The sequence below is a fragment of the Pyrus communis genome, chromosome 12 (genome assembly GCF_041283825.1).
Source record: "Pyrus communis isolate YQ-2024b chromosome 12, ASM4128382v1, whole genome shotgun sequence".
NCBI classification, from domain to species: domain Eukaryota; kingdom Viridiplantae; phylum Streptophyta; class Magnoliopsida; order Rosales; family Rosaceae; genus Pyrus; species Pyrus communis.
This window is the reverse complement of record NC_142576.1, coordinates 18,581,345-18,606,623: the sequence shown is the minus strand read 5'-3', so window position 1 is coordinate 18,606,623 and position 25,279 is coordinate 18,581,345. Positions and strand designations below refer to the sequence as shown.

The 25,279-nt window shown below is 38.2% G+C and overlaps 3 protein-coding genes and 1 long non-coding RNA gene across 4 annotated transcripts; 2 read left to right on the top strand and 2 right to left on the bottom strand.

Annotated features, from left to right (window-relative positions):
• Positions 1-3,661: 3,661 nt before the first annotated feature.
• On the bottom strand, positions 3,662-8,103 carry LOC148692434 (uncharacterized). The gene is made up of 6 exons (XM_088680939.1): positions 7,938-8,103; positions 6,743-7,884; positions 6,454-6,577; positions 6,018-6,078; positions 4,736-5,603; positions 3,662-4,651 (listed from the first exon to the last, which is right to left on the bottom strand). The coding sequence occupies exons 1-6, from the start codon at positions 8,101-8,103 to the stop codon at positions 3,662-3,664; spliced, it is 3,351 nt and encodes a 1,116-aa protein (XP_088537065.1).
• Positions 8,104-15,785: 7,682 nt separating this feature from the next.
• LOC137744475 (uncharacterized) lies at positions 15,786-18,086 on the top strand. The gene is made up of 5 exons (XM_088680805.1): positions 15,786-15,907; positions 16,661-16,915; positions 17,020-17,250; positions 17,334-17,518; positions 17,603-18,086. The coding sequence occupies exons 2-5, from the start codon at positions 16,674-16,676 to the stop codon at positions 17,917-17,919; spliced, it is 975 nt and encodes a 324-aa protein (XP_088536931.1). The 5' UTR covers positions 15,786-15,907; positions 16,661-16,673; the 3' UTR covers positions 17,920-18,086.
• An 894-nt stretch (positions 18,087-18,980) lies between these two features.
• Positions 18,981-21,131, bottom strand: LOC137744059 (uncharacterized). The gene has a single exon (XM_068483919.2). The coding sequence runs from the start codon at positions 20,859-20,861 to the stop codon at positions 19,272-19,274; it is 1,590 nt and encodes a 529-aa protein (XP_068340020.2). The 5' UTR covers positions 20,862-21,131; the 3' UTR covers positions 18,981-19,271.
• Positions 21,132-22,630: 1,499 nt separating this feature from the next.
• LOC148692433 (uncharacterized) lies at positions 22,631-23,905 on the top strand. The gene is made up of 2 exons (XR_015953993.1): positions 22,631-23,487; positions 23,565-23,905. It is a non-coding gene; the product is annotated as an uncharacterized LOC148692433 (long non-coding RNA).
• The last annotated feature ends 1,374 nt before the right edge of the window (positions 23,906-25,279 follow it).

Genomic DNA, 25,279 nt, shown 5'->3' with positions numbered 1-25,279 from the left:
ATTGATTAAAAGTATTAGGACGGGAAGTTGCAGGTGGCCGAGAAACCATGGCCATGGACGGTAGCCCCTTTTGGTTATTACTCCCACCCATCATAGTGGCATGTCGTTGTGCTTCACGCCTAACAACAGAAAAAACATCCTCAACAGATGGTAAGGGTTGAGTACGTAGAATATCACTATGTACTTTATCAAAGATGTCATCCAAACCAGCCAGAAAAGCATACACATGATCAACTTGAATTTCTTCTCGAAGTGTCTTGAAATCAGTAGCACATTCCATCTTGATTGCTCTTCATTGATCCAGCTTCTGCCAAACGGACTTAAGGTCAGCGTAATACATACCCACTGGTCAGCCCTTTTAATGAAGCCTGAACGACTTAACCTTCAATTCATTAATTTGAGAGATACCCGAACCATCATAATAAGTCCGAGCCACCTTTTCCCAAACTTCTTTAGCAGTACGCAGGTGAATAAAAAATCTCATGATAGCAGGTTCCATGGAATTCATCAACCACCCTTTTACTATTGCATTCCCTATTTCCCATGTCTCATACTCAACATTATCCTCAGCAGGTTCCTTGATACTCTCTGTCACGAAGCCCTTTCTACCAAGTCCAACAATATGCATCTCCAATACCTTAGACCAAAGAGGATAATTTGATCCATTCAACTTCACGGTATTTGGTACGGCAAAAGCATCGTTCTAAATAACAACAGGACTCGGTACCGAATTATTGGTTGGTGCGCAGGAACCACCTTCCAACTTCAAAAGTGATTCATCGCCTACATTTGCCATCACGACTTAGTGAGAAGGGGAGGAAAAAACAACGCACAATTGCACTAGAGACTCATGGCAACAGCAACAAACTGCTTTGCAAAATACACGGCACACACACAGCAGCAAATAACAGCAAACTCCTCTGCAAAACACACGGCACACACATAGCACAACAGCAAGACTGTGTGTTGCAATCCCAGGGTGCAGCGTAGACACGTCAAAGGCAGCGGCAGCGGAAGATATAGTTTCTAGGGTTACAGTAAGGTTACGGCAACTTGGCACTGATGCCAAATAGAATTTTACGGGGTAAATTGTCTTTGTATTCCTGATTTGAAATATATATACATACAATTCATGTTCCATAAGGAAACAAATAATAAAAGACTATCCCTTCTAATAAAGGACTCTTAGTATTTACGATATTTACATTCCCTTTTTTTTCTAACATTGACTCACAATTTACAGTATGAATATGTTAAAATTCCGCATAAAGAATTATGACCCATAAAGATGTCACGATTGAGGGATGACCTAGCTTACCGTCTAGCTACAACTATCCAATAAGAAATACCGTCTTTTCAATCCAACGTTGTAGTGACATAATTGTATTATAGACACTGCCAGTTAGAGTTTTTTGTCTACAAATGTAAACTTTTAATTGGGCATAATCTATAATGGAACAAGGTATTACATTGACTTATGTGAAGATCAGGCTCTTTTCAGTCTACAGATATAAAGGGTTTTGATAAAAGTTTTTCATGTTAAATTCAGTAGCCTTGTGAAAGTATTAAAGGCATGTTGATATTCTGTCCCCAGATGTTTATCAATTATGTATAAAGTTTTTGGGGTTAAAGATTAATAAAATTGCATATTCCGTGTTTTCCAGTTTTAAATCCCCTTTAAGAGATTGTAACAAGATATGGGATAAGAAATGTTACGTCTTGTTCAAGTTAAGTGTATTCTAGAACAGTTTATGTGAAGTATTTGAATGAAGGAGTAAATAGATCATGCTATCAACATAATCAAACGGGAAAGAGGTTAAGCTTTTTACCATGGTGGCTGCAAGTGACACTGAAGGAGTTTGAATCTGAAAGAGTGGTTTTGGTTGAATTGTTAAGACTATTAAGGTTTTGCGGACATATAATGACGTTGCGAGTATGTAAGATTGAGTCAATGAGGTAAACACCTGTTTCTTTTTATCTGAAAATCTTATATGATAAAATCGATTGCATTTCAGACTTTCCATTGGCTCAAGACAGAAAAAATATTAAGATTCTGGATTGATTATGGTTCTTCAAATTCAGTTCGGCGTCGCTAATATTTCCTAACAGTTATAATTATAAGGTTTATATTAAGTGAAGGATCAATGTAACAGTTTTTGGAATAACCTGAAATTTAAGTATGAAGAACTTTAATATGTCTCATATTAACCCGTGAAGTTTCGTTGTGATGCAGTATGTGGATTGTTTATTTCATTTTTTTAAAATGATATATCTAGGCAAGAGTCAAGTTTAACGGGATTGGTTATATGGGCAACTAAGGATTGTAACGCAGTCAAAGGGAAAAAGAGCGTCCCGCACCAATAAAATTACATAGTTAACTATCCTTTATCAGGAGGTTCAAAATTACATCTGGAGGTTCCTCAAACCAAATTCGTTTGTGATCGAAGGTAAGACCCCATTGCGCCAATCTGTGAGCAACCTTGTTTGCCTCTCTAGGAGCATGTCTTACTCTGACCTGTGGAATAGACCTTAAGGAAAATCTTGCCTCATTAACTATACATTGCCCCACAATGAAGTATTATCCTCGGCCTGCAAGTTTAAAGCAGCAAGGACCAAAGCAGCATCACCCCTAGCTGCTCCTTTTGCATATCTTTCACCAGCGCGATGGCTGCACGTGCTGCCTCCAATTCTGCCAACCATGGTGAAGCTATATCGTCTAGATGCATCGCTAATGCAGCCAAAAATCTTCCCTCATCACTCCTAAATACTACTCCAATTCCTCCCTTGTTATCCTTATCCTTCCATGTCCCATCAAAATTACATTTGATCCAACCCACCTCCCGTTTCTTCCATTTTTCTACAACCCCCATTTGTGTGCTGCTTTTGATTTGTTGCCCATGCCATTTTTTATATTCTGCCAACCAAGCTTGAGCATTATAATTGATATCCAGTGGGTGCCTTGTCGAGCCTTGCCACACTAACGCGTTCCTTTCCTTCCAGATATGCCATATCGTCATTAGTATGAGATCGAAATTGTCTCAAGCCAAAGATCGTGCCAAACGTGCAATCCAATCGACCCATGCAATATTTCTGGCTTCGTGAACTCGAAAGCCCAACGGACTAGAGAACCAAATGCTTGCCGCCATTGTACAATGCCCGCAACACATGCTCAATCGTTTCTCCTCTACCACTGCACAAACTACGAGAGGCATCTTGAAGGATTTTTCTCCTGATCAGGTTGTCTTTCGTGGGCATTGCATTCATACAGCTCCTCCATACACAGATTTTTATTTTTCCTGTCACACACGCTCTCTGTCAACCCAATATCTCAGATTCTTATGAAGATAGAGAGAGAGAGAGAGAAAGAGAAAGAGAACGAAGATTGTAGAGAGAATTCAGAGAGAAAATATGATTGTATTAATATCTGTAACTAAAAACAGAAGCTATTACAAGATGGTGTATTTATATCCTTAGCAAACCGACTCTTCTAACAAATATAACAGACAAGCTAATCTGTTTACATGTGGCATCATCTCAGCCTTACATTCTTATACTTCTAACATCCCCCCACAATCTCATGCGTGGAACTGCCAAGCATTAGATTGTTACAATGAATCTTAAACAAAGGAGCACTCAATCCCTTGGTGAGAATATCAGCAAACTATTCTTGAGAAGACACAAATTGAACAATCAATTTGTTCTTGGCAACCCTCTCTCGAACAAAGTGAACATCTATCTCAATATGCTTAGTGCGCTGATGTTGGACTGGATTGAAGGATAATGCAATGGCTGAAAGATTATCACAAAACAACACAGGAGAAGAACAAACAGAAACATTCAAGAAAGCCAGAAGTTGTTGTATCCAGTCTAACTCAGCAGCCGTGGAAGAGAGTGCCCGATATTCAGCTTCAGTAGATGATCGAGAAACAGTTTGTTGTTTCTTAGAAGACCAAGAGATGGGATTGGTACCTAAGAAAACAACTAAACCGGTTGTAGACCTCCTATCATTAGGATCTCCTGCCCAGTCAGCATCACTAAAAGATTTCAGACTCAAATCACCCTTGGAATATGTGAGCCCCAGATGCATAGTCCCTTTTAAGTACCTTAAGATCCTCTTTACTGCTGTAAAATGAGAATTCATTGGTGCTTGCATAAACTGGCACACCTGATGAACAGAAAAGGCAATATCAGGCCTAGTAAATGTAAGGTACTGAAGAGCCCCTACTATACTCCTGTACATGGTTGGATTGTTATAAGGCTGACCATCATCCTTCAATAGCCGATTATACGGGAGACATGGAGTATCACAAGCTTTAGAATCAATCATTTCTGTTTTATGCAGCAGATCCCTTATGTATTTAGTCTGTGATAAGAACAGACCATTTGTATGCCTAGTGATCTGAATACCCAAGAAAAAATGGAGAGTTCCCAGATCCTTTATATCAAACTCAGTTGTGAGAGAGTGAATGACCTGTGTAATAGCTGCAGAACTGCTCCCTGTGATGATTATATCATCAACATACAACAATAAAATCACAACAGATTCACCAGCATGCTTGACAAAAAGAGAGGAATCAGAATATGTATGTTGAAACCCCAGAGAAGGTAGAAATGCAGTAAACCTTTCATTCCAAGCCCGAGGGGCTTGTTTCTACCCATAGAGGGACTTGTGTAACTTACACACTAACTCAGGGTGTTTAGCATCTACAAACCCGGGAGGTTGAGCCATATAGACCTCTTCTTGAAGAACTCCATGCAAAAAAGCGTTTTTGACATCAAGTTGTCGAAGGGGCCAATCAAATTGAGCTGCTAATGCCAAAACTAACCTGACAGTAGTTGGCTTTACTACAGGACTGAAGGTTTCTCCATAGTCTAAACCAGGTTCTTGGCTAAACCCTTTTGCGACCAACCGAGCTTTATGCCGAGCTATAGATCCATCAGAGTGCTTTTTAACCTTGAATACCCATTTGCAGCCCACTAAGTTCTTTTGAGGTGGTAAAGGAACCAAACTCCATGTCCCTTGTTTATACAATGCATCTAGTTCTTCTGTCATAGCATTGAACCAAACTGGAACCTTGAGGGCAGATTTGTAAGTAGCAGGTTCTACCAAAGAAAGATCAACAGGTGGAGACTCATCAAATGTGGTCAAGAGTGCCTTCTTTTTAACAATTCCACTTTTACTCCTTGTTTGCATAGGGTGTAAATTGAGTGGGGGTATTGGTAATATAACTGGCAGACTATCAGGACTAAAATCAATGGCCACAGGGATCGCAGGAGAGGAATTTGCAGCTGCAGTAATGGACTGAGAAACAGGATTGGAGGTTACTGGTTGTGAGGGTACTAATGAAGGGGGAGTGGAAACAGAATGATGTAATGGTGTACCAACAGGACTATGAGATGATAAACTTGGTGACACAGGTATAGAAGATGTATGTGATGATGAATGAGATGGGAAGGTAACTAATTCATTAAGACTATTAGGGATAGGCAATGGATATGTAAAAGGTGCTGCTGTAGAAGACTGTGAAGATTTCTTATGGAAAGAATTAACTGTTGTCAATAAGGCTGAATAAGGAAACTCTGTCTCATCAAAGATCACATGTCTAGAAATGTAGAATCTTTGACTTAACACCTCATAACAGATATACCCTTTATATTTGGAAGCATACACAAGAAAAACACATTTGATTGTTTTTGGTTGCAATTTGGTAGTGTTGTAAGGCTTAAGAAGAGGATAACATGTACACCCGAAGACCCTTAAGTGTGAAATGACAGGTAAATCCCCAAACAAAAGCTCAAAAGGTGACTTATTTTGCAAAGTTGCAGAGGGCATCCTATTGATGAGATAGTTAGCAGTTTGACAACCAAATGACCAAAAATGGGATGGCAATTGAGCATTTTGGAGAAGTGTAATTGTGGTTTCTACCAAGTGTCTATGTTTCCTTTCTGCTAAACCGTTTTGCTCAGGGGTATAAGGACAAGAAATTTGATGGGAAATGCCTTTTTCTATAAGAAACCTTTGAAATCTGTGACTAAGGTATTCCCCACCCCCATCACTTTGTAACACTTGAAGTGAAACTGAGAATTGAGTCAACACAAATGAATAAAAACCAACAAATGTGTCAAACAAATCTGATTTATTGATGAGAGGAAACAGCCAACAAAACCGAGTACATTCATCAATGAATGTTACATAATATCTAAAACCATCAGCAGAAATACATGGTGCTGGCCCCCAAATGTCACTATGAACAACTTCAAAAGGTTTAACAGCCTTATTGACACTACAATGAAATGGTAGTTTGCTAAATTTGCCTTGTAAGCAACTTTGACACAACACAGGTAATGAAGATTTTGTACAAGGTATTTTAGCTTTACTGAGCATTAAAGACACAATGGGGTTTGAGGGATGACCTAGTCTACTATGCCAAAGAGTAGATGAGACAAGCTGACCAAGGAAGGCTGTGGGTTGCAAAATCGATTTCTGAGAAGCAGGATGATGATTGGCAAGTGAAGGGAATGTATATAGCCCATTACTGCAAATTCCTTTGAACAGGATCCTCCCTGTAGCCTTGTCCTGTATCCAAAAATTATATGCATCAAATATGAACCAACAGTTGTTGTCAAGGCAGATTCTATGCACAGATAACAAGTTTTGAGACAATTTAGGCACATATAGTATAGAATTCAGCTTAATGGGATGAATATGAGTTTTGAGAATTGTACTCCCAATATGAGATACTGTCAGACCTTCACCATTAGCAGTGTGCACTGTTACAGAAGTAGGATAAGGAGTGGCCAAGGTCAAATTGTTGAAGTCAGCAGTCATATGGTTGGTGGCACCAGAATCCGCAATCCAAACTTGAGGTGAAGCAGCTGGAGTGGAGGACAGTCCAGGTGGTGACTGTGAGGGTTTAGGAAACACAGTGTTCATTGCTTGCATAGGGTATTGTGGAGGAGAGGAATTAGGGAACATGCCAAACTGTGGTTGTGAGAGACGAGGATCTTTATCCTTGTGAAAACAAAACTGAGCCGTGTGATTCTGCCGGCCACAGATGTAACACTTAGGCTTGAACCGGAACTGATTAGGACAGAAAGGTGCAGTATGGCCTTCTTGATAGCACAGTTGACATGTATTATAAGGATCAGGATAACTACCATAAGCTTGCTGAGGGCCATGACCAAGAAGACCTGGACTTGGAGTTGGAAGCACTCGAGTTTGAGTATTATATGACTGCCTTGGCATGTTGAATCTGTTGCCTTGATTAAACTTGCCCTTGCCTTTGTATTTATTGTTGTATTGCCGAAAACCATAGTTGGATTGCCCAGAATGAGAAGAATGACCAGAAGAATGATCACTAGAAACCCTCTCAGTAGGAGAAGAATTGGTAGCCAACATTGCAGACAGCATCTGAGCATTAGTACTGGCATCAATAATTCCTTCCTCAGCAAGCAATTGAGAGCGAAAGTCTTTCAACGAGATAACCTTTTCTCTTCCACGAATGACACACCGAAATGTGTTATATTCAGGAGGTAATCCATTTAAAGCCAAAATCACAATATCTTCATCTTCAAAGAACACTCCTGCAGCAGAGAGATAATCTCGAGCCTCTTTGATTCTCTGCAGATACTGAGAAATTGTATTGGAGCCTTTTTTAATGTTTTGTAAGTCAGACTTCATCTGAAAGATACTAGTTCTTGAAACTGTCGAAAAATTGTCTTTGAGACGAGTCCAAATGTCCTGAGAACTAGTACTCCCTATAGCGCAAGAAACAGCTACAGGGGATAGTGTAGCTGTTATCAACTGCATAAGGGCACGATCATGCATTTTCCACACTTTATATTCATCAGATTCAACATTAGCAGATGAATCACTAGAACTGACTTCAGATGCACGGAAGAAGAAGATACAAAACGAGAAGGACAGGGGGACGAACCATCAACAAACCCCATAATTCCATATCCCTCCAGCATTAATTCCATTTGAAAATGCCAATTAAGGTAATTAGAGTCATCCAATTTGACATTCACAGAAGTGGACACAGAGGAAATCAACCCAGTAATTGGAGATTGCAAAATCTGAAGTTGCGAAGCAGTAACCATGGTTGTAAACAAAGAAACTGAGTGAAATAATACCTTTCTATGACTCAGACAAAAAAGCAAACACCTGGTGTGCAGTCGAAAAACACCCAGAAAACAAGAATCGTGACTTGATTTAGAAACCCTAGAATCTTGAACACCAAGAGAAATCACCAAGAGAAGAGACGATTCAGCTCCAGAGTAGCAGACGAAGACTTGTAGAATGCGGAAGCAACAAAGGATCGGATCTTTATGCGTGAGCAACAATGGCGATTGATACCATGTCAACCCAATATCTCAGATTCTTATGAAGATAGAGAAAGAGAGAGAGAGAAAGAGAAAGAGAACGAAGATTGTAGAGAGAATTCAGAGAGAAAATATGATTGTATTAATATCTGTAACTAAAAACAGAAGCTATTACAAGATGGAGTATTTATATCCTAAGCAAACCGACTCTTCTAATAAATATAACAGACAAGCTAATCTGTTTACATGTGGCATCATCTCAGCCTTACATTCTTATACTTCTAACACTCTCCACAGTGCCTTCCACAAAAATTTAATCTCACTTTCCATCGACGATCCGCTCGCAACCCGTGCACTCTCCTCTCCACACGAACGTGCCAAATGATATGCACTCTTGGTGGAGAACTTACCATTCTTTTCCGCATGCCAAATGAGCACATCCGGTGTTTTAAGAGAACTAAGTGGGATGCTACAAATTAAGTGGACTTCCTCCTCCCAAAAGATATCACATAAAAGAGCCATGTCCCAAGAAATACCTCTTTCGTCAAAAAGCAGGTTGTTTACCGTAAAAGAGTTTATCAAGGTGGTTGTTCAAGCCATCCCTGCATACCCTATGAACTTTTTTAGATTTCCAGATACTCTTTGCCAGGAGATTGACTTTGCGGTGGCACGGTTCTGGTGGGGTCAAAAGGAGGGGGAGCAGAAGATCCGTTGGGTGAAATGGGAGACATTGGGAGTGGGTAAAAGTGATGGCGGCATGGGTTTCAAGTCCCTTGGTTAGTTTAACTTGGCTCTCCTTCACAAGCAATGTTGGAGACACAGCAATGAGCCCAACTCACTCTGGGCTCAAGTGCTCAAGGGAAGATATTTTCCTAATTGCTCGTTCTTGGAAGCAAAACGTGGGAGTCGGGCATCTTGGGCTTGGGTTAGTCTCTTGGCAGGAAGAGAGATCATTATCGCTGGGTCTTATTGGCAGATTATGAGTGGGGACCAAACGATGTTGTGGGTGGATCGATGGATCCCGCCACTTACCCCAGGCCACCCAACCCCCCTGTTGGGCGCAAATACTGATTGTAATCAACTGGTCTCCACCGTCATTTGCCAAACTCTCGCTGCTGGTAGATCAACTCCATTAGGGGTGGTATCTCGAAGGGTGACCAAGCGGCGATTCTGGATACTCCTATCGGGGATGGTGCTAGGAGGGATAGGCTTATCTGTGCAGCGGATTGGCGAGGGCGGTATGCGGCCTCTGACGGGTTCTGAGTAGGGTAACAACCACAAAGCTCGAATCCCATCTTCGTCTTCAGGTAGTACTTGGCTTTGAATAACTAAGCCACTAGTGAATCCGGCTGTTGAAGTAGTCTCCATCCTTGCTTTGCCAATAAAGCCAAATTAAAAGCATACAAATCTTTGAACCCCAAACCTCCCTCACTTTCCATTTTACATAATTTTTGCCAACTAATCCAATGAATCTTTCGCCTCCCTTGGTTTCGGCCCCACCAAAATTGGACAACCATTTGGTTCAACTCATTACAAAATGTTTTAGGCAAAAGAAAAGTCTGCATACTGTACAGTGGTATTGCTTGTGCCACTGTCTTAACAACAACTCCTTGCCCGCACTACTCAACAAGTTGCCCCGCAATCCATTCCATTTTTTCCATAGGCGATCCTTTATGTAAGCGAATGTAGCCTTCTTTGCTTTCCCCACGAAAACCGATAAACCCAAATAGCAGTCATGGTATGCAACTCGAGACACGCTTAGAAAATCGGCAAGTACTTTCCCATCAATCTCCATGAGATTTCCACTGAATGCTACGCAACTCTTTTCATAGTTGATTGCTTGGCCCGAATTCATAAATCTTGAGCAACGCCTTGACCCTTTGACATTCTTGGAGCTAACTTTGAGCGAAAATAAAACTATCATCTGCGAACAAAAAATGGTTGACACTTGTCTGTAGTTTGAATCTATGCAATTTGGGAGTACATATATGTAACTTTGGAACAAGAGTAGGTTGATTAAGAAAAGGACTTACGGTTTGATTAGAAAGTACTTATTCGTTGAATTAGAAGGCAACTTGACTTGAAGATTGAAATGTTGAATCCAATAGGGGAGAAGAATATTATTGCAAAACTAAGGCAAAAACTTACAATTTGAATTATCTAAGATAACCCTGAAGGTAGTGGATTGTTATTTTATTGGTTACGCAAAACAATTAAGGTTTTATGTTTTTTCGGATCATAAACATACCATAAGTAGGAACTAATTACATAGAATGTGAGGACAATAGTGTGTGAATAAAGAATTTGTTTTGAAGAAGGAGAGGAGTTAAACATACCAATGTTGTAAACCTACAGAAAATAGACCAAAAGATGCTGTAGACGATATCGAATAAGAAGAAGATCAAGATGGAATCTCTATCGAAGGCCCTACAACAGAACAAGAGCCAAAGAGGTCTGAAGGTAATAAAGTCATCTACATGATTCAATTTTGTGTACTAATAAAGAGGTTATTTCTAGTTCACATTTTGGAGGAGGGTTGAAGCTATGTAAACTAAATTAGAGTTCATGAAAAACAATAAAGCGTGGGACTTAATGGAACCAAAACAAGGTATTGGGTCAATAGGACGTAAGTGAGTATTTAAGTGTAAGAAGGATTGAAGGAGCCAAAAACCTTGAGATATGTATATGTATATTAAGGAGGTTGAGTTTCGATGACAAAATTCTCTTTACAGGGAAAGAATATATGTACTTTTCGGTTCTTGCTTAATGTATGAATTGTTTTGGTTGATTGTCTTGACAGTTGATTCTCTTTTAGAGCAAACTGGGATTGTAAACCAAGAAATTTGGAGGTTTTAAAGAAGTAGGGCTTAGTAATGCTTAAGGGATTATAGTAAGAGAAAAGGTGAGAAAGCTCATTACTGTTAGCAAATTATGACTAAAGTAGTCGTGCTATTAGAAGTTGGACAAAAGAAATTTTAGAGCCTTGAGGTATTCAAGAGATTTGAAAGAGTAGAGATTAAGCATAGGCCATATGCAAAAGAAAATGTTGTGCTATCTCAGGGGTCAATCTAAAAACACATACTAGTTTTCAAGAGGAAAGAAAAGTTGGAAATAAATGGTTTATTCAGATTCCAATTTTGGTAGATTATATATTTCTTTTTAAAGTCAATTTCTAGTTTTGTGTTTGTATTAGAAATGGAGATGCAAAATTATAGACAAATGTTATGCAATCAACAGTTATTTTTCTTTACTATTTATATATGCTTAATTCGTGGATGTTATGGGGCTCTAACGCGTGCAGGGTAGTTAAAGTTTTCTCCATACCTGATGCCCTCAATATTTGCTAGAAAGAGGAAGAGTGAGGAAATGATATACAAGTGTTGATTATATTTACACTACAGATATGACTACATATATATTAATAGAGTTATTCCTTAGTTAGTTTCTTTAAAGCATGTCACTAGAATGGGAGAATTATCAAGCTTTAAAGATGCCTAAAATTAGTGGGAGCTATTTTGCTTTTCAATTAAAACTTCATGGATATGCATTAAGGATTGATGTGTTTTATTTCTAAATACTAGTCATTACAGCTAGCCAATTTTGAAGATTGTCTTTTCGACATAGGGGCTTATTTTAAGCATTAAGGAAGATCACGTTGTGATCGTAAAGAAGACCATGTATGTGTTAAGTGTGATACTTTATGTGTAAAGAGGACAACGTATCATATATATATGTTTGTCCATGACTTGTTGGTACTTTATGTGAATGTTGTTGCTTGTATGTGATTATAGAGGTACACATCCGCCGTATTGGATATCGTAGTCTATAGTCCTATGAGCTAATGATATTTGACACTAAGTTTGAATAGATATTGCTATCAAATAATCTTCCAAAGTTGTGCGTATCAAGAAATTTATTCTTGATCCAGAGAGCTTCTTGAATAGATGTCACGTCCAAGTGGAAGAATGTGAGACTTTTATTGGGCTTACAGATATTTAGGAGTCCTAATTGTGAAACAAATTAAGATGTAATTCTTCATTCCAACTGACAAAGGAAAAAGAAAAGAAAAGGCCATTGCGAAGTGAAATTCTCATTCCTACACGAGTTGGTAACGTTGGTAATATTTCTCATTCCTATACAACTACGGGTTGTGTGATGAGCTAGTGTTTTTTTTTTTTTCCTTTTTTTTTTCTTTTTTTTTCTTTTGTTTTTTTTTTTTTTGTATAAATCAAAACTCTACTATACGAGGGATATTTTACTGATAACGAAAAAAATTTATACCTAGTCAGGGGTTGACATAAACCTTACCCCTCATAATACCAAGAAAAGAGAAAAAGAACATGAATAAGAAGGGGGGACATAAACCTTACCCTCTAGAAACAAAAACAAAAACGATACAAGGAAAAGAGGGGGGGACATGAAACCTAACCCCTCTAAAGCCAAACCTAAAGGGTCTAAAACCTGCAAAACAGATCAAACAACACCACCACAAGGTTAGGAAAAAACAAGAAATGAAGACATACCTGCATGGTGAGATGCACATTAGGTTGAGAAGCGGAAGCTAGGCACGTCTACATAATCTGAAAACAAAGCATCACGAGCCAGCGGCATAGGGGAGTCATGCCACACCAAAGTTGGAGAACACAAGTCCGTGTTAGCAAATTTATCCACAACAACATTTCATTCACGATATATGTGATAGGTGTAGAAGGTCATATTCCGAATGCGGTCCAGACAAATAGACCATTGTGTACGAAGAGGTCAAAGAGGATCAAAATTGGTTGATTGGATAGCAGAAGAGTCACCTTCCAACCAAAGGCAATGCTATCCCACCTGATATGCAAACTTGACACAATAATAGTTGCTGATAATTTTGCAAACAATGAGTTGCAATGACCAATCCATTGGCAAAAACCACCAAGAAACTAAACATGGTAATCCCTAAAAACTCCTCCATATAAAATTATAAATTAAGTGTGATGAGAATATAAGAATCTAATTAGTAAGGTGATTGGTGAGTTACATTTTCGATTTGTATAACCATCAATCTTTCTATACTGATTTCATTGTTATGTGATTTTCAGTTAAAGACTAATTTTGTTTTCCTATCATGTTCACTTAGTGGTGTTATGCTAGAGTTGGAAGGCACTATAGGGGTAGAATTGCAATCTTCTTGACATGGAAAGGTAGTCTCCGTGCAACCACTCTAACCAAATACTTTACTAATGCTTTTCAACTATTATTATAATATTTGTGATATATTTTTTGACGTCTTTTAGATTTGTTTACCTTACCAATGCAACAATTAAGGTGTTACAAATTTGAGGACGAAATTTATTTGAAGGAGGGTACATTGTAATACCCCGTATTAAAAAAATATATATATATATATGTGTGTGTGTGTGTGTGTGTGTGTGTGTGTGTCTAAGTAATTATTTTTATTTCAAATGTAATGACTTTATTAGATTTCTTTATATACGTTATGAGTACAAAAAAAACCTCGTATTTTTGGCATGTAAGTTAGTAGGAATTTTTCACTACAAGAATAAATTAAAGCCTGGCTAGTACTTTTAAGGCCCCGCGTGACGAGTTTTGCCCGACTATTCTTTTCTGACGAACCTCTGTTGGGTAAAGTTTCCAGCAATAAGTGCTCCTTTTATCCAACAAAGATTTTCCCTCTGGCAAAGTGTTGTGTGTGTGTGTGTGTGTGTAGTGTGTACTGGAGATATGCATGCAGCTGCTTGAATTTGGTTGATTGTTGTTATCATTCATTATTGTGTTTACACCTCTTGAGAAAAATAATTTCTGCAGGATTTTTGCCCAAACGATGTGTGAATTTGCATCACATGTCAAGAGACATGCTAGTTTGATCAAAATAGGGATTAGTAGTGGGGCTCAGTTCACATCGAACATCACCGATCGGAACCGTTTATTTTTCAAGTTGCATTTTATAGATTGTCCTTGAAAAATATTAGCCAAATCGAAGATGTTCGAGACATCTAATTGAGTTCAAAGAAATTGACGAACACTGTGTACCAAGAAACATTGAAATTTTATTATGACAATAAAATTAGTAAATGGTTTCGGATTGAATTGATTTTTTTTTCAATGATGATCTATAAATGAAGACTTACAAAATAGACGTTCGGATTGTTGAAGTTCGTTGTATAATTGGCCCTATAACCAATGGCAGATTCAAGATTTGAACATCAGGTGGTCCTAATCAAGCTACGCTAGGTCCAAGTCGGGGCGGCGGGGTGGGGCTTAGTGCCTAAGCGCCTTGACAAGGCCTAGGCAGGGGCATAGCCATGTATTCGGCGGATTTAAGTAAATTATTATATGTCACATATAAATAAAATGCCTATTTACACTTAAAAACTGTACTTGTATTGAGAATTTGGGTTTATTATTTTGATTAGGTTTATTATTTAACATGTAACATACAAAATATCAAAAAAAAATTCTTTAGTATTTTTGTGAATTTGATGGTACGAGATAAATGTTAAAGTGATTACGAGTTCATAATACTTGATGAAATATTTTTCAAAGTTGAAAAGTTTTTTATCACCTACTGGCTCACTTTACAACCAACCCCAAACTTTTAAAATCTCACATACAGTACAGTAACCTAAACAGTATATTAACATTTGATAAAGTTTAAGAAGAATAACTCCAACTCACTTGAAGAACTCAAAATCTATATCTATACTTATCACACATACTATTAATTAATTTCAGAAAGTTGACAGGTTGTTTCTTTTAATTTCAAAATGGCCGATGTCGTTTTTATTTAATAAAAGGATAAACGGTGTCGTCTTCCTTGCCCTCACGCTCGGGACTATGAATGAATCTGCCCCCGCCCTAACTAGTCCTAATTTTTACAAAAAAAACTGAAGATCCTCTTGAGATAGGTAGAACTAACATTTTCAATAGGCGCATGCACTTTTATATAAAAAGGGACATTATGTTGTGTCTGGATTTTATGGCTAAAGACGTACATATGAATACAATATAGGATATTGACGCATTATATGTTGCACATCGTATTAATTTTTTTTGTTGATTGTGAACCTGTATGAGCTTACAAAATGCATTATTTACTTGATCCTCTGTATTCGAAATAGCGAATTCGACGGTTAACGAAAATGACATATAAATTATAATATACCGAAAATGTCCTATTATGCTCGTATGCTTCAGCCCGTGACATAAGTCGGTGGATGTTCACGAATGGGGAACAAAAATAAATCCTGATTTTTTTGGCTGAAAAAAAAGAAGATATTAGCTTTGGGCCAGAAGTTATGAGTTTCCGTTGTGGGCCAGAGCCCAGAGACTTCAGCCGGTTCGTTCTTAACAGAAGGGACGACGTCGTATCGCCCTCCTCTTATACTCTGTTCTGTTGGTCTTTCCCTCCATTTCCCACTTTCTACTTTACGAAGCAAGGAGCAACGCTGCTGAGAGAGAGAGAGAGAGAGAGAGAGAGAGAGAGAGAGAGAGAGAGAGAGAGAGCTCAGGAGTCGGAAGTGAAAATTCGCAGTCGCACCTCTAGAATTTCGTCCTGAACCGAAAACGATGAACATCTGTAAGCTTCTTAGTCCTTATCTCAGATTCATTAATTCCTGATACAGTTTGTTTATAGTTTGATTTTTTCTTGGAATTGAATTTTCTTGATGAGAATATTTTCAAGAATCGAATTGCTTGATTGATTAGGAGAATCTGAGTAGGTAGTATAATGTACTTCCCTTGTGTTTGATATGATGAAGCATTTCTTGAACCGGAGGAAATTGTTGCGTTTTTTTTTTTTTTCGATTGCAGCGTTGCAATTTTTATTTGGGGCAATTCTTCTTTAATTTAGGGTTGAAAATTTATGCCTGCACTATAGCCTCCCAGTTGATAACATAAAATCTTGTATAAGTAAGATTAAAGAAAACTTAGAAAACGACCAAGAATGGGGTTTGAGGACCACTCATTTATGGAATATATGTTTATACTGTATTTGTAGACTAAGAATTTGCTCCTGCACTTTCCTAAAACCGCATACATTTTGGGGATTAATTATAAAATTCCTCTTATGGTAGTTAATGATTAGAAGGGCAAGGAGTTGATAATGTGACTGTATTTATCTTGAGAGCATGCTCGAAAGGAGCGGGATGTCGAGGGAGTAGAAAGTACTCGGCTCAGACTTGTCCATTTTCATGGTTCATGCATATGTTTATAAAATGGAAGCCTATTGGAAGGCTGGAGAACCTAGGAGATCCATATAAAATGAAAGCCTATTAGAAGCTTTTTACGGGCATATCAGATCATACATAAGATTTTTTTTTTACTCTTGCAGGTTTTGGTTCAATATGGAGGTGCATATTCAGCCCATAACATGCCCCATCACAAATATCGTCATTTGGGAGCCTAAGATTGAAGAAAATGCTAAAAAGTTCTCAAGGTATCTCTCAGATTATGAAGAGTTGCAGATTCTTGGCGAAGGGTCCGATGGGGTTGTAGCGCGCTGCAGGAACTTATTAGACAACAAAGTCTATGCGTCAAAGAAAATTACTCTAGGGGTTCATTCTTTGGACTTTGAGACCATCCAACGGTAAGAAAATAAGAATTTGGAATTTACCGTGAAATTATATTTGTATTTTTAGGCTATTGTGTTCTTCTCGTTTAACTAAAAAGGCATTCTATGTACATATGCAGCGAGGTTGACATTGTATCGGGATTAAAACACCAAAATGTGGTGCAATACTACACCTCTTGGACTGATCTGACTTTTGCTGGTGAGAAAAGTCAACTTGAGCTGGAAGAAGGCCGAAATATGGATGATGATGGAAGTAACAGTTCCCTTGAAGAAGGACCTGGGAATACGAACAAAGACAAAGAGAAGCAGCAACTTCCATGCTTGTACATTGTACAAGAATGTTGTGAAAGGTACCAGATTGAGACTACCTAAACATATGTGTTCTGTATTTTTTTTCTTATGTTAACTTTGTTTGGTTAATCCTCTTTTGCAGAACTTTGAGTGAAGAGCTATTGAAGAGGGGGGGTAACATGACATGGGATGAGGCATCGACTGTTTTCACAGACATAACAAGAGGGTTGCTTTACATCCATGGAAACAATATAGTGCATGGAGATCTGAATCCGTTAAATATACTGGTAAAGGACAACAATTGGAAGATAGGAGATTTTGGGATTGGTAAGTGTTTCGAATTTGTTTATTAGTAAAAGTAAAAGATTGTGTAAACTTTTGGAAAATAATGTAACGCACGTGTTTATGCAGCACGAAAGCAGGTGGGTAATTGTTTCGGGGATGAGGAGATAGAAGAAGCATTGAAAGGTCGGACGTATGATGCCCCCGAAGATAAAGTGGATTTCAAGAGGGACATTTTCAGCCTCGGTATGATTCTCGTGGAGCTGATTGCACAACCAAGGACAGTTGCTGAAAAGTATGACATTTTCAAAAGCTTTAAGAAGGACGGAAAACTTCCTGAGAAAGTGAGTGGCCATCCACTTAAGAGCCTTGCGCTGAAGATTTTGGAAAACGACCCTGCAAAGAGGCCTTCGGCGGCAGAGGTTTTGCGTCATATCACTGTTTAGGACGCACATGGACATAACTGTTTTGTTGTTGTATAGTGCTACTCCACACATTCACTCACTCGTCCACAGCATGCTGAAGTAGATATTCAATGTCGTGATATCAAGGAGTTTCTTGTTATTCAAATGTTTCAGGTTTTGGTTATATACTTGATTGGTTGGTTGAAATTGATCACAATATATAGAATGAAATTGATTGGTTGCATGTATGGTGAAGGGCAGTACACATATATATAATCTTGTACAGTGTTTTGACGTCCATGATTAAATGTGTTTTTAGTATTCTATCGTTTGGGATACTCGTCGTATGAAATTAGCAATCTAAAATTAAGCTATTAATTACATGTTCTAAACTCGCAAGTACACATGATCAAACACATAGGATAGAAACCAAGTATGAGGTCATTCCAACGAGGATTGCACTAATATGTTATCTACCCAACAATTTAAATTAATTCTTTCACAAAAGCTATCAAATATGCACAAAAATGATTTAACAAACTCGTTTGAGATGACTTGAATCTAAAAGTATAAAAACACAATTTTTACAGAACTAGGCAAAGAAAAGTTGGCAACAAGGGTTTTGAAAATAAAGTCTGAAGGGTTTTAGGTTTCAATCACTTATCTTTTTCACCTAAGCAATCGACACATACAATGACACAAAACAAATTTAGATGCTTAACGTTTATCAACCTAAAGGCATGATTGATTTCCCTAAACAACAAAGTAGGCATTGGTGTCTACACTAACTCTTTTCATTCTCGAACTATATAGCATGGTATCTACTAAGTTGCACTCTGAGAAAGTATAATACAACGGAAATCGACAAACACACAAATCGTAGAACATGGTACCTATTCCGGTTATTTATGATATTTAATTTTAGGAAACGTAACTAGTTCTCTTGTTACTTGGCATAGGTACAAGACTCGATCATCCAAATTTGCTTATGTAACGAACTCAAATTACAAAGCTATCCTATGGTAACGAACTCAAATTTTCAGTGTATAGAACATGTGTGCTGGGTGGGCCTAAGATCCGATCACCACCTTTGAGAGAGAATATTTTATTTTAGTTTCCACTTAATTTCAAACAAATGTTAGTCATTCACATAATCTAATGGCTTTGAGAGTTACCCATAAACTTCCATAGCCATCCTTATTTCTCACCCCCAAACTTAAATCACACATTGTCCTCAAGGTGTGGAAATAATAGATCCAAATTATTATAAGCTATATAGTCAATAAAAAAAATAAAGAGATTATCATATCAGTCATCTATGCATAACTCGTGGCAGCAAACGCTGTCTAGGTTGATACGGACTCAGGTCTTTGCACTGGCGGTGATAATTGAGTCTAGAGAAGGAAGCTACGAACCTGTTGTTGTGGCTTGGGTAATTCCATCTCCTCCATCCCTGCACATAACTGCATTTCGCTAGGATAAAAAAAGGGTCTTCTGTCTTTATGTACAAAGTAAGAGTCCACATGCCCAATCCAGGAGTCTTTTTCTGTATCACACTGGCATGCTATTTCCGCACTCAAAATCTTTGCTCCCTTGGAAACTTCTTGTGCTGCTGGAAATGGAGAGCCAACACTCTTCTGAGCATGATCCAGACCATAGAAAGGCATCAAGCAAGCACGGAGCGTGAAGCAAGGAAAGTGATAACCCGGTACAGCTATGTTCAACCGTGTCTCAAGAAGCAGTTTCAGCTTTCTTCTACTTTCTAAGTCATAGCAAAAGATCAGCTTTCGAGTGCCAAAGAACAGCACATGAGAATTTGGACTTATTGCAAACGGTACCAGAGTATCAAGGTGTTGATTGTACTTGACATCCGAAGCGAAACGCACTTTCATTCTTAACGTCATGCCACACACACTATATCTGAGAGTCCATCTATCACCAGATTCACATCCTGGTCGATCATCATAAGACCAAAAATAAAAATTATCTGAAGCATCACGGTTTACATAACAGACAAGGTCCATTGACACCCCAACAAGACATCCCACCATTGTTTTGTCATCATCGTCATGGTCCTCCTCCTCAAGGACAGGACGAGGAGGGAGTTGAAGGGCACGAGCTTCAACAGTATTGAGATCAATACACAAAATTTTCCCTGAGGTAGCTAAGCTGTATAACACCCCACGCAAGTAGAAAAATTTCCTGCAAAGTTTGAACCTTTTGAAGCCCTCAACAAAAGTGGGGTCAAGTCGCAACCCATGTCGAACCCACTGTCTAGAATGCGACGAGAAAATGTCCATTGGGGTGGTTGTGGTTATGGAGGTTGGTTGTTGCTGGGAATGGAAATAACTAATTCGAACAACTCTGTAGTGATCTGACTCGACAGGGTCATAAGCCAAGGCAGCACAGAAATCGGCCTCCTCGGCTTCGACTACAGGAAGAGGGATGGAGGCGTGTTGCTTAGTGATGGGGTTGCTCACACAAAACTGGTAAGTTGTTGGGTTGAACAACAGAAGTAACCCATTACAAGAGTCCCTGAGATTGTCAGAGAAGTCACGTCTCTGCCACCGACACAGTTCACCGCCCCAATCCAGAAGCGGTGGCGACGGTTCGGGGGACTTGAAGAAGGGATAAGCATATAAATAGACCAAGGAGAGTAACTGATACATACCGTCGCAAGAGTGGATCGTACGGTAGAAAAGACCCACGGTAGGAGACCGCGGCCAAAACATCCGCAGCCACACACGGGAGATTATTCGGTGCCATTGCCAGGACTTGGACACCATCTTGCACTTTACCAAATCCCTTTCTGATAATCTACACAGAACATTAAACAACGAATCCTCGCACCAACATAATAATGATAATAAATTGCTCCTCCTCATAACTCCTGAATCTGAAACTGTATTTGAATCTGAATCGTTAAGATTAACACTCAGATTCAGGTCAACGGCAGCCTCTGCCCGAGCCGGAGAGGAAACCATTGACGACGACGACTACCCCGCCGCCACCGCCACCAGCTTTGACAGCAAAACCCAACCCTACCCTACCCTAGAATGAATGAATTCTGAAACTAAGCAATTAAAAGAACAGAAACGTCGTCACTGTATTTCTTTCACGAGTAACGTATTTGTAATGTTTTGTGAGAAGCTGTAAAGGGAAGTAGATCGTCGATCGATCTAGTCTCTAGATATAGCCCTAAACTCTTTTTCAGTTTGCAGAGCCTCCGGATGAGTTTGTTAGCCGTTCGGTTCGGTCCTGTTTCTCCCTGCGTCGTTCACCAAATAAAGGGTAACCTGCATGCTTTTATTTTTAGTTTTCAAGTTGAACAATTAAGTAAACAAAAAAAATTAAATTAAATAGGAGTATGTGATTGTGATAAGTTGAAAGAGTGTGTTTCTCTTTAATTTTAGTCTTTAGATTAAATAAATAAAAATAACATTACAAATTAAATAAGTGTATATAATTTGTTAAAAGATTTTGTGTTTATCATCTTTTTATTTATCCCTTCTCTCTATTCGTCTTTGGATTTACACGAGAAGTTTACTTTCCTTGTTTTGGTATGACTACATTGACTAGGAATAGGAAACTCACGATTCTCTTCGTCTCTTTTCCCCTTTGGGTTTGGGGAAATTAATAATTGTCCGTCGTAACATTCGTGTGAGTGATTAGACAAAGAATCCAAATTCAAATCGTTTATTTCATAGACAAAAAAAAAAAAAAAAAAAAAATCAAAATTTGGTTAATCAAAACAGATGTACAGTGGGGCAGACCTAATGAATATTAGATGCATAATGGACTCAGTGTATAAAATATGTGTGCTAGATGGGCCTTGAAAAAGCACGCATGGGAACCTTTAAAATCATGTCTTAGAAGTAAAGAAATTATTTTTGGGGCCGAAAATCTCACATGCAAGCACAATTATACTTTGAAGCTTGAGTACCAAGAAAGTGCCACGAGCTGAGCCTAAATTCATGCGAAGATACTGAATTAAGGGTACGTAACTAAATTTACGATCGCATCACGCTAATAAAATATCAATTTATAACTTGAACATTTGCATAATCATGCCGAGCCTATACAAATTCATGCAAATTTATCATGCCAAAGTCCTGTTATGACGTTCACATCGTAGACAAATCGTGCCAACCACGTTATATGCTAAAATGAGCCTAAGCCACATGTAGGGGCTTGTCAAGTGGATCGTGGTGTAGATGGCTATAAAAGTTTATTAGGCCTACGTGAAACTAAAGGTTGTGGAATATTTTGGGCCTATGTCTTATAAATTTTAGTCATGTAATCCCACCTTAATCTTAGCTGTCCAATTCAAACTAAAAACATCTCTAATTAAATATGAAATAATACTAGCTAGTTTTGTAATAATTTTGTAGAAAAAGATCTTACATTAAGACTAGTTTACATATCAAAAGTATGAGTTCTTATATAAATGTAGTGTAATAAAGAAACCCAAAGAAAAGAATTTATAATTGAAATAAAAATAATTACCACATACACATGTGTGTGTGTGTAATTTGTTTTTAAAATACATAGTATTACAATCAACCTGACACACTCCGACCGAAATAAAGGCATGCTAGCCGTCACGTGAGTGTGATGTAGCCATGTGCACAGTGCGGAAGCAAAAAATAATAATAAAAGTACGAATAAATAAAAACCAAACTACTAAATAAACTAGTTAAAGTAACACACTAGTGTGAGACTAAGTCGGATAAGCATAATCAGAGCATAGAAAGCCTCATCCTTTCTATTGGACAACCTCTAATGATGTTTCTGGCATCACCATTTCTCCTACAACCCTCATGATTACTAAAGATGATGTTAAGTTTGGTATTGTAGAAAATACTACCTAGTGATGGTTGATACAAGAAGGAATTCATTCTTATCTTTTCTTTTTATAATTTGTTTTATCTTTTCTTTTTCTTAGCTTTCCAATCGCAAGGAATTCATTCTTAGCTTTCCAATCGCAAGGATGTTAAATAACTTGTTTTATCTTTTCTTTTTCTGTTGGTACGAAGGAATTATCATTTTACACAGGTGCTAGGTTATCAAAGTGGGTTTAAATTTTATGTCTTTTAGAAGGCGTATTGATTACTGATAGCAAGTTTCTGTACATGAACTTTGAGATTACCCTACTTCGTCTTTTCCTTTCCTCTCTTCTGTTCCTCTTTTCCTTGTTTTTCAGTTCGTCTTGGTTCTACATCACCTTTCTGCTGCATAATGTATCCTGGGTTAATTTCTGTTATCATGCATTCTCATCAATATCACTCGAAATTGTACTTCGGCCAGGCTGGGGGCATTTGATTTTCAGATCATAAGCTTTTTGTCTGTAGACATTCCGGCTTCCTTTTCCACGCAAAAGAAAAGAGAATAGAAAGAAATATGGGCATACATGTGAAAGTGTCAATAAACCCCTTAATCCAAGAAGGATATTTTTTGGTAGCATCGCTGCAATACAGAAGGAGATTTGCAATAGGGAAATGAGGAGAATGAACTGTAATGTCGTTGCATGTTAATCTTTAAATATGCATTTTTCAATAATTTTAGTCCAGTGTCCTCATCAACTACTTTCAAGGATTGATCTTTTAAAATGTATAATTTCTTCTCTCATATACACTTTTTAACTGCCTCTGTTGCATAGGTAGTTAATTACTGCTGCTTTTGTGTAGGGGGAAGATGATAAATTCTTGCACGATCAGTTGATGCCACACAAGTTTGAAGAGGCATGTCGGAGTGTTGAAGTTCCACTCCTTTTGCGATTGCAGCCCGGTTATGATCACTCATACTATTTTATTGCCACCTTCATCGATGATCACATCCGTCACCATGCTCAAGCTCTTAATCTACCGTGAATATTTTGTAGCTTGTGAATTCGGAACTGTAGAATCCTTAATGCACTTTGTATGAACTATGGATTGTATCTGCTCCCAAGTGGTCTCCATTTCGGTTTTTCGTGTTGTGACTGGGTAAACATGTTGATCCTAGGAATATATAAATTATGTTTCCCTGATATGGTCTGTGTTTGTGCCAGTTTCCTTGTGATCCAACGAGTAGGTGAAATATTGCACTTCAGTTAACTTGTTATTAAACTTTGCTTAGCCGAACTTCCCCTTCTTTTAGTGTAAAAATATCGATGTACTTAAAAAAAATCGAATTTTTATAATTGGAAGATTACTCGAAATCGGATTTTCTAACTGGGTTTTAACTGTATCGAGGGGCATTGTGATCAGGGCTGACATGCCACCCCCTCCCCCCCCCCCCATGGCTGTACTAACTCCATCAACTGCCATGATTGTTTTCGAATCCGGTGTATACGTGTTGACTCCATTATCGTTGGTCAAATGACCCTTATTACCAAAGTAATACCCAACTCCACCCCGAACCCTTCTTTGAGCGAGAGAGTAAGATGCCCACCAAATTGCACATGACAGTACATATGTCACAATCGATGGCCCAAACCCTCGAAACAATCTTCTTGGCCCTGCAGTCAACATTTTTTTGTTTATTGGGACCCGCAATCCTCGTTCTTATTACTGGACCACTTGTTATGGTTTATTACCTGCACCTTTGAAATTAAGTAAAATGAAAAGGACAGTCAAAATTATTGAAATACTTCCTTTAATCGTATTCTTTCACTAAGAGGAAATATATATATACATGAGTAGAACCCTAATTACAATCAATTACAGAAAATTTGGGAAACCTAATAAGAAAAGGAGTCTCTAAATACAATCACATATTCTAAACAGAAAATGCGTGCAAAAATTATCTTATTTGATGTAATCACATTTGGTTTTGGTTGACTCAGTTTTCTTCTTTTAGTGGAAGTTTTTAAGGAATTCTAAAGAATCTAGAAGATTTATCCTATTTGTATTTGTATTACTTGGGTGGCAAGTTTAGGGTTTTTTTTTAAAGGAATCCTAAGAGATTTAGAAGATTTATCCTATCCTATTTGTATTTGTATTACTTGGGGACAAGTTTACTTTCTCTAAATTTTGGCCTACAACATATATATATCCTTTTTGTCCTGATCGATTATCGTGAATCCCTACTCATATCAAACATCATGGCAAATAATTCATGGTCCGACCTTTCAATTCCCATTTAAAACCTAATCGCCGAACGTCTTTCTCACCATGATTATGTTCGATTCGGTGCGGTATGCAAGACTTGGCAGCGAGCTTTTCTCGATGGGGTTCAATTTCGACGTGAAAACAACAGTACATATGGCTAATGGAATACGGCTGCTTCGACATTTGAGGAGAAATCTTCAGCATACTGGAACTCTCTGATCTTCAGACCAACCAGAATTACTGCCTCGGACATCTCGTAACGCAACAAGTAAAAGAATTATTCGTCGACGCAAAACCTTGCGCTTCAAGAT